Below are 18,600 nucleotides of genomic sequence, written 5' to 3'. Positions count from 1 at the left end.
GTATTTTTTTGAAGGGTATTAAAAAATTCCAGAGCTCTGGGCATAGGTGGTTGAAGGTTACCAATGGTAATTGAAAGGAGGTGTGCGATGCTTGGATGAGTCTAAATTTGTCCAAATTAGTGTTCTGGGTCTGGAGGAGACTGGTGGGTAAACAGAAATTATTGTAATTTAGGATGTTGGTGAAGAGGCTCTGAAAGCTTTTTAGGTTAATGGTGAATAGAAGATAAGAAGGTAGCCTGAATAGTATTGATACAGTCAAGATGAGCCCACAAAAGGATGACGCTTTCAGAAACAGATGAGCTGAATTAGGGCTGGAGAGAGATGATGATATCAAGACAGGAGTAGGTAGTCTTGAAGAGGCTGTGGTCTCAGATATTGAAGGTAACAAACAATGCTGACGTTTCAAACAGTCCCATTCTGTCTGCCTTATTGACGATATTGGAGGGGGTTGGGGTGGCAGGTGGGTTGAGTGTGAAACAGGTAGCTGGCAATTAGAATATAGGAATAGGCCATTCAAGACTCTGTTCTTTTTAAAGGCCCAACCTCTACAACCTTTATGTAGCTCTCTTTGGTTCCACAATACTCCAATATCATAACAATTGGATTATTGTGTATGCTGCAACTGAAATAATTGGATCTTATTTGGTTATTGAGCAGTCATATCTCTCAAAGTCATCTGGTGCTGATTTCCATTTTGGGATCTCAAGAATTGAGCTTTGTAATTTTGGCAAAAGTTTTAAACTTTTGAGGTGGTGTAGAGAACTTTTGAACATAGAGGTTTGAAGTCAGGCGAAATATTTTTAGCCCTGCAGTGACTGAGTTCAGTGTTGTTAGTGCTACAGTACTTGCTGGGATTTCATCATCCATGTACATGCAAACTGAACGAAGGGATTTTGATAAATTTCAGAACAAAGTCACAGCAGATCAAAGCATCATCTTAATCTGTCAAACTGCCAGTGTTTTGAAATAGTCATTCTACTGCTAAGGGTTTTTTTTACAAGGGAGAAAGAGTTTATTCTAACATTATTATATAAGATTGAAACTTTTCTTGAAATTGTTATGGTAATTTATAGAGTCATACAGCATGAAAACAGAACCTTCAGTCCAAATTGGCCATGCCAGTCAAGTTTCCCAAACTTACTAGTCCCAATTACCTACATTTGGCCCATATCCCTCTTAATCTTTCCTATTCGTGCACCAATCCAACTATATTATAAATGTTACAACTGGATGTAGGATTGCTCACTGAGCTGGAAGGTTCATTTCCAGACGTTGCGTCACCCTACTTGGTAACATCTTCAGTGAGCCTCCAGGCGAAGCACTGTATATGATTCCTGCTTTCTGTTATATGTTTGGGTTTCTTTGGGTTGGTGATGTCATTTCCTGTGGTAATGTCATTTCCTGTTCTTTTTTTCTCTCGGGGGTGGTAGATGGGGTCTAACTACCTCTAATCAGTCCATGTCTCTCCTAATGCATGTAAATCCTTCCTCTCTGAATCCCCTTCAACAAGTTACCCACCACTTATCTGAGAAGAATATCTGTCTGGAATGCTGTGCAATTCTAAATAGTAAAAATCTTGATACCTGGAGGTAGAATCATTCATTTTTTTTTTCCTCTGTTTGCTTTGTTTAATCAGAGGCAGCATACAGGCTGATGGGTGTCCATTTAAACAGCAATTTGAGTGGTCAATATTGGCCATTATCTTGTTTCTATTGAGATTAACACTGGATTCAAACTGGGTTACGTCAGTAGATAGTCACTGAATAAATTTATTACAAGAACACAAGAAACAGGAGCAGGAGTGGACTATATGCTATAGACTAGAGTAGGTTCTGCTATTTAGCATGATCATGGCTCATCTCACACATACCCATCCACTCAATATCTATTGATGCTTGAGAGACCAGAAAGCTGTCTGTTCCACTCTTAAATATATTGAATGATTGGGTATTAACAATGCTGTGGGATAGAGATTTGCAAAAATGAACAGATCTTTGGGTGAAGCAAGATATGCGTCCTAAATGGTTATTCACTTATCCTGAATCTATATTTTTTAGATAAAGTGCATAGCATTAAAGTACTTAAACATTGCTAAAGGAGATAAAACATCCAAGCGTTTTGTCCTGCACTCATTAGAACTAAGACATAAGAAACAGACTTGTCAAAAAGTTATATTGCTTGCGAAAAGGTATCTGATTGGTTGGCCATCATAGCCTGGAGATGCAGTGGGAACAGTTAACTGCCAATCTTAATTTTCAGAATCTATTGGCCTGGTCTGATTAGTCAGGGTGTTACCATGGGAATGCAAAAATTGACTGCCTCCATGACCTCTTTTTAATGAAAAAAAATGCAATGTGTGTGCAAGATTCTTTTGCTGACATAAAACTGGGAGAAAGTGAGGACTACAGATCCTGGAGCTCAGAGTCGAGACTGTAGTGCTGAAAGAGCTGAGCAGGTCAGGCAGCATTCAAGGAGCTGGAGAATCGACATTTTGGGCATAAGCCCTTCATCAGGAATGATGTTTGTGGGTAAGGGCTAAGATATAAATCGGAGGGATGTGTGGTTCTGAGGAAGGTAACTGGGAAAGTGATAGGTGGATGAAGGTGGGGGAGAAGGAGATAGGTCAGAGGGGGGGAAGTGATGGACAGGTCCAGAGAGCGGTATCGAGTTGGAGGCTTGGGACTGAGATGATGTGGGGAGGAGGGGAGAGGACTGCACACTGACCTCTAACACTGCTGAAGCAAGGCACCAACTTGTAGTCACCTCCTACTGCCCCCTTGATCACAAGCTCACCTTCCATCACCAAACCATCATCTCCCAGACCATCCACAACCTCATCACCTCTGGAGATCTCCCATTGACAGCCTCCAACCTCATTGTCTGTGAATTCCGCACTGCTCGATTCTACGTCCTTCCTAAGATTCACAAACCTGACTGCCCCAGTCAAGCCATTGTCTCAGCTTCAGAACTCATCTCTTCCTACCTTGACACCATCCTGCCCCCCTTAGTCCAGGAACTCCCCACCTACCCTCGTGACACCACTCCTGCCCTTCACCTCTTCCAAGATTTTGGTTTCCCTGGACCCCAATGCTTTATCTTCACCATGGACATCCAGCCCCTGTACACATCGATCCGCCATGACAAAGGTCTCCAAGCTCTCCGTTACTTCCTATCACGCTGTTCTAACCAGTAACCTTTCACTGACCCCCCTCATCCGGCTGGTTGAACTGCTCCTCACCTTCAAGAACCTCTCCTTCTGATCCTCCCACTTCCTCCAAACAAAAAGGGTAGCCATGGGCACCCACACGGGACCCAGCTATGTCTGCCTGTTTGTCAGATATGTGGAACAGTCCATCTTCTGCAGTTACACTGGCACCACCCCCCACCTGTTCCTCTGATACATTGATGACTGTATTGGTGCTGCCTTGTGCCCCCCACGAAGAGGTTGAACAGTTCATCAACTTCACCAACACCTTCCACCCGACCTCAAATTCACTTGGACCATCTTTGAAACCTCTCACCCCATCCTGGACCTCTCCATCACCGTCTCTGGCGACTGACTAACCACAGACAGACTACAAGCCTACCAACTCCCACAGCTACCTAGACTACACCTCCTCCCATCCTACCTCCTGTAAAAAAACACCATACCTTATTCCCAATTCCTCCACCTCCACCGCATCTGTTTCCAGGATGACCTCTTCCATCTCCGAAAGTCCCAGATGGCCTTGTCCTTTCACAATCGCAACTTCCCTTCCCTCAAACATATCTTCTTCACTTCGCGCATCACCACCCTTGAGCCCCCCCTCCCCCGGTCTTCACCTTCCACTCCACCAAACTCCTCATACAATATATCATACTCCGCCACTCCTGCCGCCTCCAAATGTGCCCCACCACCAAGATATATTTCCCTCCCCACCCCTATCAGCGTTCCAAAATGATCATTCCTTCCACAACTCCCTCCTCAGGTCCACATCTCCCATCAGCCCACACCCCATTCCTGGCACCTTTCTCTGCCACCGAGTAAGTGCAAAATCTGCACCTACACCCTTCCCCTCATCTCTGTCCAGGGCCCCAAGGGATTCTTCCACATCAGTCAGAAAGTTACCTGTACTTTACCAATGTCATCCACTGTATCTGTTGCACCTGATGTAGTCTCCTCCACACTGGGGAGACAGGATGCCACCTTGCGGATCATTTCAGAGAACATCTCTGGGACACCTGCATTCATCAACCCCACCGCCCCGTGGCTGAACACTTCAATTCCCCCTCCCACTCCGTCAGGGACATGCAGGTCTTGGGCCTCATCCACTGCCAAACCATTACCACCCAACGCCTGGAGGAGGAATGCCTCCTATTCCGCCTTGGGACCCTGCAACCACATGGGATAAAACTGGATTTCAACAGCTTCCTCATTCCCCCCCCCCCCAACATTATTCCCAGTCCCAAGTCTCCAACTCGGCACTGCCCTCCGGACTAGTCCATCACTCCCCTCTCTGACCTATCACCTTCTCCCTCACCTTCATCCACCTATCACTTTCTCAGCTACCTTCCTCTGAACCCCACCCTCTTCCAATTTATCTCCCAGCCCCGATCCACAAGCCTCGTTCCTGATAAAGGATTTATGCCTAAAACGTTGATTCTCCTGCTCCTGCTGAGCTCTTCCAGTACTACACTCTTGACATAAAACTGGGTTCTATGTTTAAATATGTAGCTTCCCACAAGCACAATTGCATAACATTGTGAGCCAAACTGATTTTAAATTGATTTCTGGTGTGACTCTTAGCAGAGGCTGTATTATTTAATAATTTATTTCCAATTGTGGATTTATATCTAATGGTGGACGCACTTCACTGAGGCTTGCAAACATGGGCTAGTTGAACACGATCAGCATGCTCACTGCTGTGAATGGTCAACAGGCCATGTTCTTGATAAGGTCTGCCAGTCGTTGGGACATATGGCGAACATACCTGGCATCATAGTGTACTGAAGTTCTTTTGTGAATTTAAATAAATGAATTGTGAAATAAAGCTGCAGTGGTGTTGTATGTCCCCATAAAATTAGCGTGGGTCTTTAGATGATTAGTTTTATGACATTGCCAACCTAACTAATCCTACCCCAGCACTAAACAAATATTCTGATTATATTAATAAATTATACTGCTTTTTGGTAGATGTGAACAATCAGTAAAATTTGTCTTAAATAGATGCAAAACATTTCCAAATTTTCAAAATTTATTTTGTTTCAAAGTTGATTTTTTTAAAGAGGTAATTGTATGTTGTTGAAATGGCAATGTTTGCCTTAAGACCATAAGATGTGAGTATATAGCTAGGCCATTTGGCTCACCAAGTCTGCTGCATCAATCAAATAAATTATGGTTAATCTAATAATTCTTTACATTAACAATCTTTATTTTTAAGACTGAATATTTGACTGGTTAATGTTAATTTTATAACTACAATCAGTGAATGACTGGGGAATGTCTAGCAATACAAGACAACTGAATTACACTAACCCATGGAATGTTTTTAATTAAGATAATAATAAGCTGGTCAACATGCAAACATGTTGAAAATGCATTTTATGATCTGTCAACGTAGACAGCAATTGCACTGTTGTGTATTTCCTACCAAAGTTGTTTTGATTTTACAGTTGTTAACATACATGATTTCTGCTGCCTATGTACACGTGTGATCTATTTTCTTATTCCTCTCCGTAGGGCATACAAGTAGATCAAGGGAAGTTAAACATGCCTGCAGACACGGTGAAAAACCCAGAGAAGCCAAAAGCACCTGGAAAAGTCACAATCACAAAAGTGTTTGATTTTGCTGGAGAAGAAATCAAGTAAGTTGTTTTAATTTGATAGTGTTAACAAAAAATTGTAATTTAACAGTAAAGTAAGCTTGAAAGTGACTTGTTCTAACCCAGACTCTGCTAGTTGTTTACAGTATTGTGTAAGACCATATAACATAGGAATAGAAGTAGGCCATTCAAATCACTGAGTCAGCTCTACCATTCAGTGAGATTATGGCGATACTGACAATCCTCCGCTTCTCATTCCTGCCTTTTCTCTGTAGCCTTAAATTCCCTTCCTGATTAAAGTATCTATCTTGGCCATGAATATTCTTAACGGCACAGTCTCGACATATCTTTGTGGTAAAGAATTCCATGGATTAATTTCCCTTTGAAAGAGCAAATTCCTCCTTATCTTAAATGGGTACCCCATACTATAAAATTAAGACCTCTGGTCCTAGACTTTTCCACATGGGAAAAGTGTTCACATCTGCCCTGTCAAGCCCCCATTAGTTTCAAGAAGGTTCCCTTTTATTATTCCAAACTCCAGTGAACACAACCTGTTAAATCCCCCCTCATAAGAATATCCCTCCATACCTGAATCAACCTGGATTTTTCTAGATTGTCTGCAATATCCCTTTCTTGGACATTGAACCAAAACTGCTCACAGTATTCTAGGTGTAGTTTGATTAGTCCCTTTGTATACTCTTACCAAGACTTTCCTATTTTTTACACTCCATCCCTTTGAAATAAAGAGAAATGTTTTCTTTGTCTTCCCTGTTGCATAGTGAACTTTGTGCTAGCTCGTTGTGATTCACACAAGGATTCCCAAATCTCTCATCTGTATCTTTCTGCAGTCTCTCTCAATTCACATATACTCAACTTCTCAAGAAAAGCTCTTGCCAAAAGAGCTTAACCTCACAGTTCCCCACCTTATATTACATTTGCCAAGTTGCTGTCTGCTCACTTAACCTGTCTATATCCCTCTCTAGATTCTTTGTGTCATTCTCACCAATTGTCTTTCCACCGATGTTTGTGTCATCTGCAGATTTGCTGATAGTACATTCACTTCTCTCATCCAAGCATTTTCCCACCACCATGTGCAATGACAACGTCAGCAGATAAATGGGAACATGACCACCTTCAAGTTCCCCTTCAAGCCATGCACCATCCTAACTTGGAAATATATTGTTATTTCTTCAATGTCACTGAGCCAAGCTCCTGGAACTCCCTCCCTAATGGCAATGTGGGTGTACCTGTACCAAATAGATTGCAGCTGTTCAAGAAGGTAGCACATCACCAACTTCTCAATTGCAACTAGGAATGAGCAATAAATGCTGGTCTAGTTAGGGATGCCCACATCCCATGAGAGAGTAAAGAGGAAAGAAATCTATATATGCACAAGTACTTGTGCCTGTGCACTCCACTAGTTACAGGTTTTCATCCTGAAAATGTCATCATTAGCCCAACTCAGTTTGCTATTAGTTAGTTCATCCTCTATCCTTGTTAATGAATAACCCCAACAGCATGGACTTTTCCCTTATTGAGTAGCTTCATGGAGTACCTTGTCAAATACCATTTTAGAAATCAAAACACATTACGTCTACTCTTTATCTATCCTGCTCCTTACCTGCTCAAAGAATTGTCAGAAATTTGTCAGGCATGATTTTCTCTTTATTGAAGCCATGCTGACTATGCTGAATTATAATCTGCACTTATAAATGGTCTCCTGTAATCTCTTACATTTTTTTAACATTTTCCCAATGATACATGTTAAGCTGACTGGCCTTTTATTACTTCTCTTTCCGTTGTTAAATAAGAGTGTTACGTTAGGCATTTATCCAGTCATCTTGGACTTTTTCCTGAGTCTAAGAATTCATGGAGATTACTGTCAGTCCAGCTATCATCTTTGTAGTTACCTCCTTCCATATCCTGAGATACAGCACAAGTCTAGTTGCCAAATCGGCCTTCAGCACCTTTAATTCCTTAGTGTTTTTTTTCAAATATTGGTTATTGCTTTTATTTTCTTCCTGGGTTTTGCGTCTTTAATAGCATTCCAAAAATTCTGAACAATGTGCTGTGCAGTGAGTACTGATGTCAATTATTTGTTCATCCTCTGCTATTTGCGGGTTCCCATTATTATTTCCCCAGCCTTGCTCTCTGAGGAATCCATGTTCATTTTGGCACCCGCCTTTCTTTTCTGTCTGTTTTTATATCAATTAGTAGTTTCCTTCATAATTTATTTTACCCCTCTTTATTGTGTTTTTGGTCATCTTTCATTGACTTGTAATCATTCTGTTATTCAATCCTCTGGTTTACCACTAATCTTTGCTTAGTCAAGTTTAACCCTTCTCTGGAATCCTCCTCCTCCTCCTTCACTGGGATAGATGGCTATGGTATTTTGCCATTAATCGCCCCTGTCCCTATAGTTTTAATAGTTCTTAGATATCAGTTAGATGCAGTTCATTAGGGGAACTTTACAGATAGCCGAGTGCTTGCAGGTATCAGAAAAACTAAATCAATATATTTTTAAACACCTTCAAGTGGGTCAAATTCTCAAAATCATTTTATGATTCAAAACTTTGGCTTTTAACAACTGTTTTGATATGAATGTGATTTGCAAGTAATCTAATGTAGGGCATGATATTTGTCACGGGGCTACCTTTGGGGTTTTGAATTTTATTTGTTTATTCAATGCTGTAAAAGACTTTGAGAGGACTTCATTTTGGCATTTTATTCAAGTCACTAATGTCAACTCCAGTGAAAACATAGCTGACTGCAATGAACACTGTGTACTAGTTTTCTAAATTATAAAACACAATTAAACATGTGCCATTTCCATGCAAGTGCTAAATTATCACAGCAACATAATCTATCCAAGTAATTCTGTCCCAGCGAACAAATAATAAATTCCCTGTGAGGTGGTGGTTTAGGGACAAGATTATTTTCTTTTTGTAATAGGCTGGCTGATAACTAACTAACTTGGGCCATTCATGTGTCTTATCACTAAAGTACTACAATTAGCATATTTGAGTTATTCTGCAGAATAATAGACCAGCATGCTGCATGGAATTTCTACATACTCGATATTTTAACATATTTATGTATTTGAGGACGTGATGTATATTTGAAGATGATACACTGGTGTGTGGCCACAGCAGCTTGAAGGAATTATCAGGAATCTTGGGAATCTACTTGCTTTCTAGGATGATCCGAGAGTAACTATTTTGTTTGAGAAAAGCACAGCATGATATGGCTTGATGTACTCAACCAGATCTTGTGAATGATGATGAGTCTAGCTCTGAGCCAGGCATATTTGAATGTGTAGTGCCTTCCATTCTCTGGCATGAGAGGATAAATATGGGTAATTATATTAGGAGGAGTGATGAGGTGAAACTGGTTTATTTATTGACATTAAAGTGAGCAGAGATCAAATCAATGCAGGTTAAAATAATCTGGTCTGAGTGGTATCATTGATGCTGAGGAATGAGAAAAGGCAGGTTGCTGATGGAATGGCTGAGACACTTAAAGGAGAAGATTGTAATGTCTGCATTTGTGTGTTTCAGTCAGTGCCAGAAAACAACACAATGACCTTCTGAATCATTATGAACAGCCTGACTGGTGAGAGTGAATGAATGTTCTGAGGGCATATATGGATTGGGGTGGGGATAGTTGATCTAAAGGGGGCAGCCAGAGTAAAACCAAGTTAGATGAAAATCAGTCCCTAGGACTATACAAGATGAAGTGGTAACAATGAGTAGAACAGCAGTACTTAGCAAAATATGCCAAGGGTAGTGTAGTGGGAAGGAATATTGAATTATTAAAAAATAAATATTCTGGATATGGCCATTCAAAGTATAGTTTAAATAAAGAAATTACTCCTATTTATATGCTTTTCATACCTCGTAAGAGTTTTTTTGGATGTCTCTGGAGAATCCTGTTCTCTCTTCCTTGTTTCTTTTCAAAGAGCAAATAGCTGATAACCTTTGAGGCAGGTTATAAAGTTCAATTTATTTTTTAAAAAGAATTCTGTTGTGCCATGAGAACTGACCTACATTTTTTTAAAAAATTGATTCTGTTAAAGGATATTGAAGCATAAATTATAATTTACTACCACAAGAGGGTAGCAGCTATTCAGTTTTACAGATTGTGTACTAAGCAGAAATGTTCAAATGCCTTTCTGGCACTATTACTGGGTGCTTTCTCCAGTAATTTACATACCTAGTCACATGGCATCGCATCAATATTTTGAAAAGCATCAAAAAAATCATGTGTTGGATTCTGAATAAAATTGCAAGGTATCTTCTAATTTCCAGAGGATGTGTTTGACTTGTCTATGTGTGTTTAGATCATATGTATACTTTCATCCAGACCTTGGAGCATTTACATACCCAACCTGTTACGAATTTAATTTAAAATATGTAAATTGTTTTTTCATACTACAAACTGAAATATTACAGAAAAGAAAGGCATTGCAGAAGCTTTTTGACTTTCAGTCATTAGGACAATGCAAGAATGCTTAATTTTAAACAATCAGAACAATTAGCAATTTTTGAGAAAATTTGGAGCTTACGTTGAGGATATGGATGTAAATGTACTCACTGAGCTAGATGGGTTTTTCAGATGTTTCATCACCATAACTTGGTAACATCATCAGTGAGAGCCACCGGTGAAGCACTGGTGGTAAGCCGCAACTCTCTATTTGTAGGTTATGGTTTCTTAAGGTGAACGATGTCATTTCCATTTCTTTTTGCCAAGGGAAGGTCGTTAGGATCTAAATCTAGTGAACTTTGGGAAGATTTGTAGGTCAGGTTGAGGTTCTGGATGTAGCTTTGCTCGCTGAGCCGGAAGGTTCATTTTCAGACATTTCATCATCATACTAGGTAACATCTTCAATGAGCCTCTGGATAAAGCACTGGTGGTGTGGCCCACTTTCTATTTATGTGTTTAGGTTTCCTTGGGTTGGTTATGTCATTTCTTGTAATTTTTCTCAGGGCTAGTAAATGGGATCCAAGTCAATGTGTTCCAATAGAGTTCCTGTTGGAATGCCATGCTTCTAGGAATTCTCGTGGATGTGTTGATTTGGCTTGTCCAAGAATGGATGTGTTGTCCCAGTCAAAGTCTGTATGTAAGGATACGAGTGAGAGTGGGTCATGTCTTTTTGTGACTAGTTGATGTTCATGTATCCTGGTGGCTAGTTTTCTGTCTGTTTGTCCAATTTAGTATTTGTTACAGTCCTTGCACGGTAGTTTTGCTTGTTGTTTGCACAGGGTCTTTCAAGTTCATTAGCTGCTATTTCAGTGTGTTGGTGTGTTTGTAGACTACTATGATGCCAAGGGGTCTGAGTAGCCTGGCAATCATTTCTGAGATGTCTTTAATGTAGGGGAGAGTGGCTAGGGTTTCTGGACCTGTTTTGTCTGCTTGTTTGGGTTTGTTGCTGAGAAATCGGCGGACTGTATTCATTGGGTACCCATTCTTTTGAATACACGGTATAGCTGATTTTCCTGTGCTCTGTGTCATTTCTCTGTCTTGCAGTGTGTGTTGGCTCATTGAAATGTTGTTCTAATGCAGCATTGTTTGTAGATGTTGGGATGATTACTTTTATAGTTCAATATTTGGTCCATATGTGTTGTTTTCCTTTGGATGCTGGTTTGAAATTCCCCATTGGCTGTTCTGTCTACTGTGACATCTAGGAATGGCAGTTTGTTGTTGTTTTCCTCTTCTTTAGTGCATTTTATGCCAGTAAGGGTATTATTGATGGTCTTGAAGGTTTCCTCTAATTTGTTTCGTTTAGTGATGACAAAGGTGTCATCCATGAAGCGGACCCAGTGTTTGGGTTGGATGGTTGGCAGAGCTGTTTGTTCAAGTCTCTGCATTACTGTCTCTGCTAAGAACCCTGATATCTGAGATCCTATGGGTGTTCCATTGGTTTGTCTGTAGGTTTTGTTGTTGAAGGTGAAGTGTGTGGTAAGGCATAGGTCCACAAGCTTGATGATTCTGTCCTTGTTGATGAAGTTAGTGGTGTTTGCTGTATGTGTCTTTGGGTTTTCTAATAGTATCGTCAGTGTTTCCTTGGCCAGGTTAATGATGATTAATAATGATGTAATAGGGCTGTTACATTAAAGGAGACTATTATATCATCCTCTTTTATCTTAGTGTCTTTGGTCTTCAGGAAATCTTGGATGGAGTGGTGAATCTTCTACTAAATGTTTTAGTCTTTGGTGTAGCTCCTTGGCCAGTCTGTAAGTTGGTTTTCCAGGTAGTGAGAGTATGGGTCTGAAGGGAGCTCCTGGTTTGTCAATTTTGGATAATTCGTAGAAGTGTGGTGTGTTGGATCCATCTGTTTTCTTTTTTTGGAAGTCTGTCTATTTAATTCTCCAGATTTCTGAAGTTGTTTTAGTAGGGCTGTGATTCGGTTCTCTAGTTGTGGGGTCGGGTCTATCACCACTTGTTGGTAAGTGTTGGTATCTGCAAATAAGTTTTTTTTTAATCCATACTTCTGTGTTGTCAGTGTTGTTACTTTGTGTAAGTTTGTCTAATTTTTTATGCAGGTCTAGTTTTTTCATGTTCTGTGTTTGTCACTGTCTAATACCTATGGCTTGTTGTACTGTGTCTGTCCATTCATAGTCTGTTGCATGCGTGAGTAAAGGTTTTGGGAGCAAAATTTCCCAGTTGTATTTTACTCTGCTATTCTTTTGGCTAGTGGGGTGTTAAGGGGAGGTTTGCATTGAAGGCATTTAGGTAGTACATGTTTTCTGAGGCATTTGTGCAGGAAGTACAGCCGTTCGTGGGTGGCACTCTGTTGGATGGCATTCGTTTCCCATTTTCGGGCCATTTTTAGTGTGTTGCGTGCATGGGTCTTAGTGAGTTTTGAGAAGATTTTTAACTCTGGTTGAGGTTCTGGATGAGGTTTGCTTGCTGGAAGGTTCATTTTCAGACATTTCATCACCCTAATAGGTAACATCTTCAGTGGTATTCCAACCGGAACACTCTATCAACAAACACATTGAGTTAGACCCCATCTACTACCCCCTACGAAAAAGAACAGGAAATGACATCACCAACCCAAACATATAAATAGAAAGCAGGACTTATCAGCAGTGTTTTGCCTGAGGACCACTGAAGATATTACCTAATAGGGTGACAAAACATCTGGAAATGAATTTTCCAGCTCAGTGAGCAAACCTACATCCATAGTCCTGTCTCTGAATTGAAGATAATTAATCTGCTTCATGGGATAGCTCACTTACTCTTGCCAGACAAAACATACGTATATATTCAGGGTCCTATTCTCTGCAAACAAAAAGGAAACGTGCAGAACTTGAGGGTATTAAACTAAATGGGGATGTGTAGGGCTTGGATTGTATGGGAGAGGGGCAACATTGCCTGACAAATCAAAAGAATATGGCAGCATTGCAGGGCAGCTATTTGGTTAATTATACTTATAGTGGGACAGGATGTATAAATATGTAAAAGAAAACACAGATTAGGCAATTTAATATGCTAACAGCCATGTTGCGGTAGTATGTTAGCATTTTTAGAGGATTGGCTAACTCATAGAGGACAGACTGTTGGAATAAGGGGGACATTTTCAGGATGGCAACATGTAACTGGTGGAGTGCCACAGGCATCAGTGCTGGGGCCGCAGCTGATACCAATATATATTCATGTGGAGAGGGAAATGAATGTATTGCTAAATTTGTGGAATGTCACAAACATAGGTGGGAAGGCAAGTAGTTGCATCTTTATGTTGGGTTTTTACAGGATGTTGATGAGGCTTCTTCTGGAGTACTGTGTGCAGTTCTGGTCACCCTGCTATAGGAAGGATATCATTAAGTTAGAGAGGGTTCAGAAAAGATTCACCAGGCTGTTGCTGAGAATAGAGGGGAGTTCTAAAAATGGACTGGGACCTTTTTCACTGGAGCATTAGAGGTTAAGGGGTGGCCTCAGAGTTATATAAAATCACAGGGGGCACAGATAAGGTGAATAGTAAGGGTCTTTTCCCTAGGATGGGGGTAGTTCAAAACTAAGGGGCATATTTTTAAGGTGAGAGGAGATAGTTTTAAAAAGGACATGAGGGACAACGTTTTTTCACATAGTGGAGTTACAGTCTGGAATGAACTGCCAGAGGGATGCAGCTACACCTACTATGTTTAAAAGACATTTGGATAAGTAAATGATTAGGGAAGGATATGGGCCAAGCACAGGCAAGTGAAACTAGTTTAGTTTGGGAACATGATCGGTGTGGACTAATTGGCCCAAGGATCTGTTTCCATGCTGTATGACCCTCTGTTGACAACAACACAGTATACAGAGGGTTAAGGCAGGTCAAGTAAATGGAAGGGAGGGGAGGGGGAGAAAAGTTGGCAAATAGAATATAACGGGGAAATATATGTGATATATTTTGAAGCAAATTAAGTATGTGATATATTTTCCTACAAACCAAGCTTTTTTTTGGTTGAGTAGCGTATTCTGCAAATGTCATAAAGTAAAGAAAATAATTAATTGAATCTGCACTAATGAGTTGAGCTTCACGCAGAATGGGATATGATGTCATTTAAATGATTCCAATGATTTCTGACTGCTTAACACATACAGAACTAGTATACTTCTGATTTCTATCAGCAGGTCATGAATCAGCAGTTCAACTTCTATTTAAGCCAACTGGTTGCATTCTGTTGTACTGTGCTGCTGTTGTAATGTGTGCTGTCTGGAAAGCAAAGTCCTAAGTCTGAATACATAGCTGGCATTTGTTCCTATTGAAGTTTGTTATCGAGGCCACCTGAGTTTTTTTAAATGACTGAGAGTAGGATCCTTTTTTTTTGTATTGTCAATTGTGCTGGTTAGTTCATGCATTTGCTTTTAAAAACCAGTGGGTGTCAGTCTCTGAAATGGAATCAACTCCCTGGAATATTAGATTTTATTGTGACTGCAAATTCGAGGGTAAACGTTCCATCTGGTAGGACTAGACTATTGAAATTGTCTGCTTGGATCATCATGCAGTATTTGTTTCTGGTCTTAAACATTCCTAACTTCTGAAAAAAACAGGTAACAACATCTAGAGTGTATCATTCCTCTTCAGGAGTTCTAATGGCATGCCTTATCAATTAATTCTCCAAATAAAATGCGATATGGTTAATACTGAGTTAGTTGACACTCTATTTGTCATCCATAAATGTTGCACATACACTTGTTAATTTGCGGTTCCCTTTTGTTTGGAAGACAGTAGATGACATAAAGCATTAAGTGGCAACATTCCTCTTGAATCCTGTATTAACTTTTTTTAAGAACAGTTACATCTTCCTACATTAAGTGACTCAAGCCACAATGTTGCTGAAAGTTGATTATCAAAAAACTTAGAAACTGTCTTCTTGGATAATATATTTATCACTAAATTCATACATAAGCCTGGAAATCTATAACAATTGAAGTATACAGCAGTCATATCACATGTTGAGCAGAACTGAGGGACATTTCAACCTAATTTTGTGATTTTAATTCTAAAATTCAGATTCTAACTCTGTGTATTTCAAATTTCTTTTGTTATGTTTATTTTTGATTCCATCAGTCGTGCATTTAGCTGCAGTTATTAAATACTTGCTGCTCAACCTTTGTCAGTCAGTTAGAAGGGATTGTGTCTGAATGAGTGATTGTCTAACCTGGAGTATATGTTGATGGAGTGATTTAACTGATTGTTAATATATCGGTCACGATCATTGGCCTTACATGATAAATGTTTAATTTTCAACAAGTGAATAGGTACTGGAAATCTGAGAAATGAAATGCTGGAAATACTCCACAGGCTGGACACCATCTGTGGAGAGAGAAACAGGTTTAACAGGTTCAGTGGTTAGCACTGCAGCTCACAGCCCCAGGAACCTGGGTTTGATTCCACCTTCAGGCAGCTATGTAGAGTTTGGACATTCTCCCTGTGTCTGCATGGGTTTCCTCTGGGTACTCTGGTTTTTTACCACAGTCCAGAGATGTCTATGTTTGGTGGATTGGCCGTGCTAAATTGTCCATAGAGTCCAGCAATGTGTGGGTTAGTGGATTAGCCATGGGGAATACAAGATTGGGTAGGGGGTGGGTCTGGGTCGGATGCTTTTCGGAGGATTGGTAGGGACCCGATTGGCTGAATAGCCAGCTTTCACACTGTAGGGATTCTGTGATTTCGGGTCTGTGAGCTTTCCTTCAGAACTGAGAAAAAAATAAATGAAATTTAAACTCTAACTATTCCCAATTCCTAGACCCTAAACATTGGTGAATTTTTTGATGAATATATGCTTGTTTATTGTCTTCAGTAGATTAATTGGAGATTAGCAGGAGATTGCAGAAAGATTTAGACGGTCCAGGAGAATGGTCCAGGAAATGGCTGATGAAATTCAACGTGAGCAAATGTGAGGTCTTGCACTTTGGAAAAAAGAATACAGGCATGGACTATTTTTTAATCGGTGAGAAAATTCATAAAGCCAAAGTACAAGAGGACTTGAGAGTGCTAGTCCAGGATTTTCTAAAGGTTGACTTGCAGGTTGATTCCATGGTTAAGAAAGCAAATTTAATATTGTCATTTATCTCAAGAGGGTTGGAATGTAAAAGCAGCAATGTGTTTCTGAGACTTTATAAAGCTCTAGTTAGGCCCCATTTAGAATACTGTGTCCAATTCTGGGCCCACCACGTCAGGAAGGACATACTGGTACTGCAGCGTGTCCAGCGAAGAGTCACGTGGATAATCCCTGGAATGGTAGGCCTAACATATGATGAACAGCTGAGGATCATGAGATTGTATTCATTAGAGTTCAGTAGGTTAAGGAGAGATCTGATAGAAACTTACAAGATAATGCATGGTTTAGAAAGAGTGGATGCTGGGAAGTTGTTTCTGTTAGGCGGGAAGACTAGGACCGTGGGCACAGCTTTAAAATTAGGGGAGGTCAATTGAGGAGACATCTCTTCAGCCAGAGAGTGATGGACCAATGGGATTCATTGCCACGGAGCGCAATGGAGGCCGGGATGTTAAATGTCTTCAAAGCAGAGATTGATAAATTCTTTATCTTGCAAGGAATTAAGGGCTATGGGAAGAGTATGGGTAAGTGGAGTTGAAATGGCCATCAGCTATGATTTGAATGGCTGAGTGGACTCGATGGATCGAATGGCCTTACTGTCTTTTGATCTTATGGTCTAAATGCGTTCCAGGATGATTATTGGTTTAGTAAGGGAATCTCATCCCTCCAATCCTTTTGTGTAGATCTCGAATAAGCAAGTCATTAATAAGTTGTATATATTTCCCTTTGCCCCCAACCTTTTGAATCTCAACCATGTGAAATATATACAGTATGCAGGGGGGCTGGTTATGGCAGTGATTTAGCACCTCCTTTCAGGCCCAGGGCAAGAAATCTAATCCAATTCCAGCTAATTCCAGAAAGGTATTTACACTTCTGCAGACTGTAAAACACCTGTGGCATACGTATTGTCCAAAAGGAAAGCCCGTCTCAGTGGCAGTTCTTCATCCATCAGCAGAACCATTATACTCTTTTTTTTCATGATTGTTTTCACTTGCAGTGTTTGTGTTGTGCGTTTTGAATGCTGAGCTTCTGTGTTCTTTGCACGTGCTTTCGGAGTTGCCTTTTGTCTATGCCTAACTTATCAAAGTTAAATATCACACAACACCAGGTTCTAATCTAACCGGTTTATTTGGAAGTGCAAGCTTTCGGAGCACTGCTCCTTCGTCAGGTAGCTAATGCAGGACCATAGAACACAGATTTTATAGCAAAAGGTCAGTGTCATACTATGGTTTCAGTTCATTAATATGTAAATCCCAGAACTTCTTTCAAGTCACAATCCTGAGATAACTTTAGGTTTCATCTCCGCTCAGACAAAGCATTAAAGACGTGAGGTTAAGAGTCTGTCTGTATTCCAATCTTGAGGCAGAGTGGTTCTATTTCCAAAGTAGGAATTTATAAAATGTCACATGGATTGTAAAAAATATTGACAGCCTACAGCTTGTGTTCTTTTTAAACAAAATAGAGTGTATCTGCAAATACAATTCTGCGAATGCAAATTCACCCCATAAACTTGTATGTGTGTGTGCATACATGTGATGTACATATTAATGAATGTAAAACCTGTAGTTTTTTCTGAAAAGATGAAAGACTTAATAGCAATCTAGGTTTGTTCAACATATGCATCAGTGTATGACACGATTATCTTTTGCTATAAAGTCTGTGTCCTACGATCCTACTCTACTAGCTACCTGACGAAGGAGCAGCGTTCCGAAAGCTTGTATTTTCAAATAAACCTGTTGGAGTATAACCTGGGGTTGTGTGATTTTTTAACTTTGTTCACCCCAGTCCAACACCGACACTTCTAATCATAGCTTATCAAGTGAAACAGAGTACTGTCAGCGATATTTGGTGAAGAACAATTGTATGCTTGAAACTTCTTCAGTTACATATCTCGTGCGTCTTGTTATTTGTCTTCCAAAGAATATGGTTTTAGTGTATTAATACTAAAGAATAATAAATAAAGGCTTTCTTTGCTTTTTACCCCACCAGTCAAGGATGACTTTCAACTCGGGTCATAGATGAAAGACCAGCTGTGGTTTTGTCCTAATGTACGTTTAGAATTAATAAATGAAAGAATAAAGTAAAACTACCTACCTTTCATGTGTTTTAATCCTTTGAAGTTTTTTTGTTCACATGTAATTTTCACTCCTTTCTTTCTTCAAGTAATGCATTTTCTATTTTTAAAAACTCACTGACACATGATTTGCTATTTCAGCTGTATAGCTTTATAAAGATGGAGTGTTGTTCA

General features: G+C 40.0%; 1 protein-coding gene across 3 annotated transcripts in view; it reads left to right on the top strand.

The window, feature by feature from the left end:
• cfdp1 (craniofacial development protein 1) overlaps nucleotides 1-18,600 on the top strand; it is a 185,541-nt gene that overhangs the window by 9,574 nt on the left and 157,367 nt on the right. For all 3 annotated transcript variants that reach the window (XM_060838156.1, XM_060838155.1, XM_060838157.1), the window contains exon 4: nucleotides 5,720-5,844. In XM_060838156.1, the coding sequence (XP_060694139.1) occupies nucleotides 5,720-5,844 (125 nt within the window). The remainder of the gene's footprint in view (nucleotides 1-5,719; nucleotides 5,845-18,600) is intronic.

Source organism: Hemiscyllium ocellatum, chromosome 17 (genome assembly GCF_020745735.1).
Source record: "Hemiscyllium ocellatum isolate sHemOce1 chromosome 17, sHemOce1.pat.X.cur, whole genome shotgun sequence".
In the NCBI taxonomy this organism is placed as follows: Eukaryota; Metazoa; Chordata; class Chondrichthyes; order Orectolobiformes; family Hemiscylliidae; genus Hemiscyllium; species Hemiscyllium ocellatum.
This window is presented reverse-complemented; position numbering and strand designations above follow the sequence as displayed.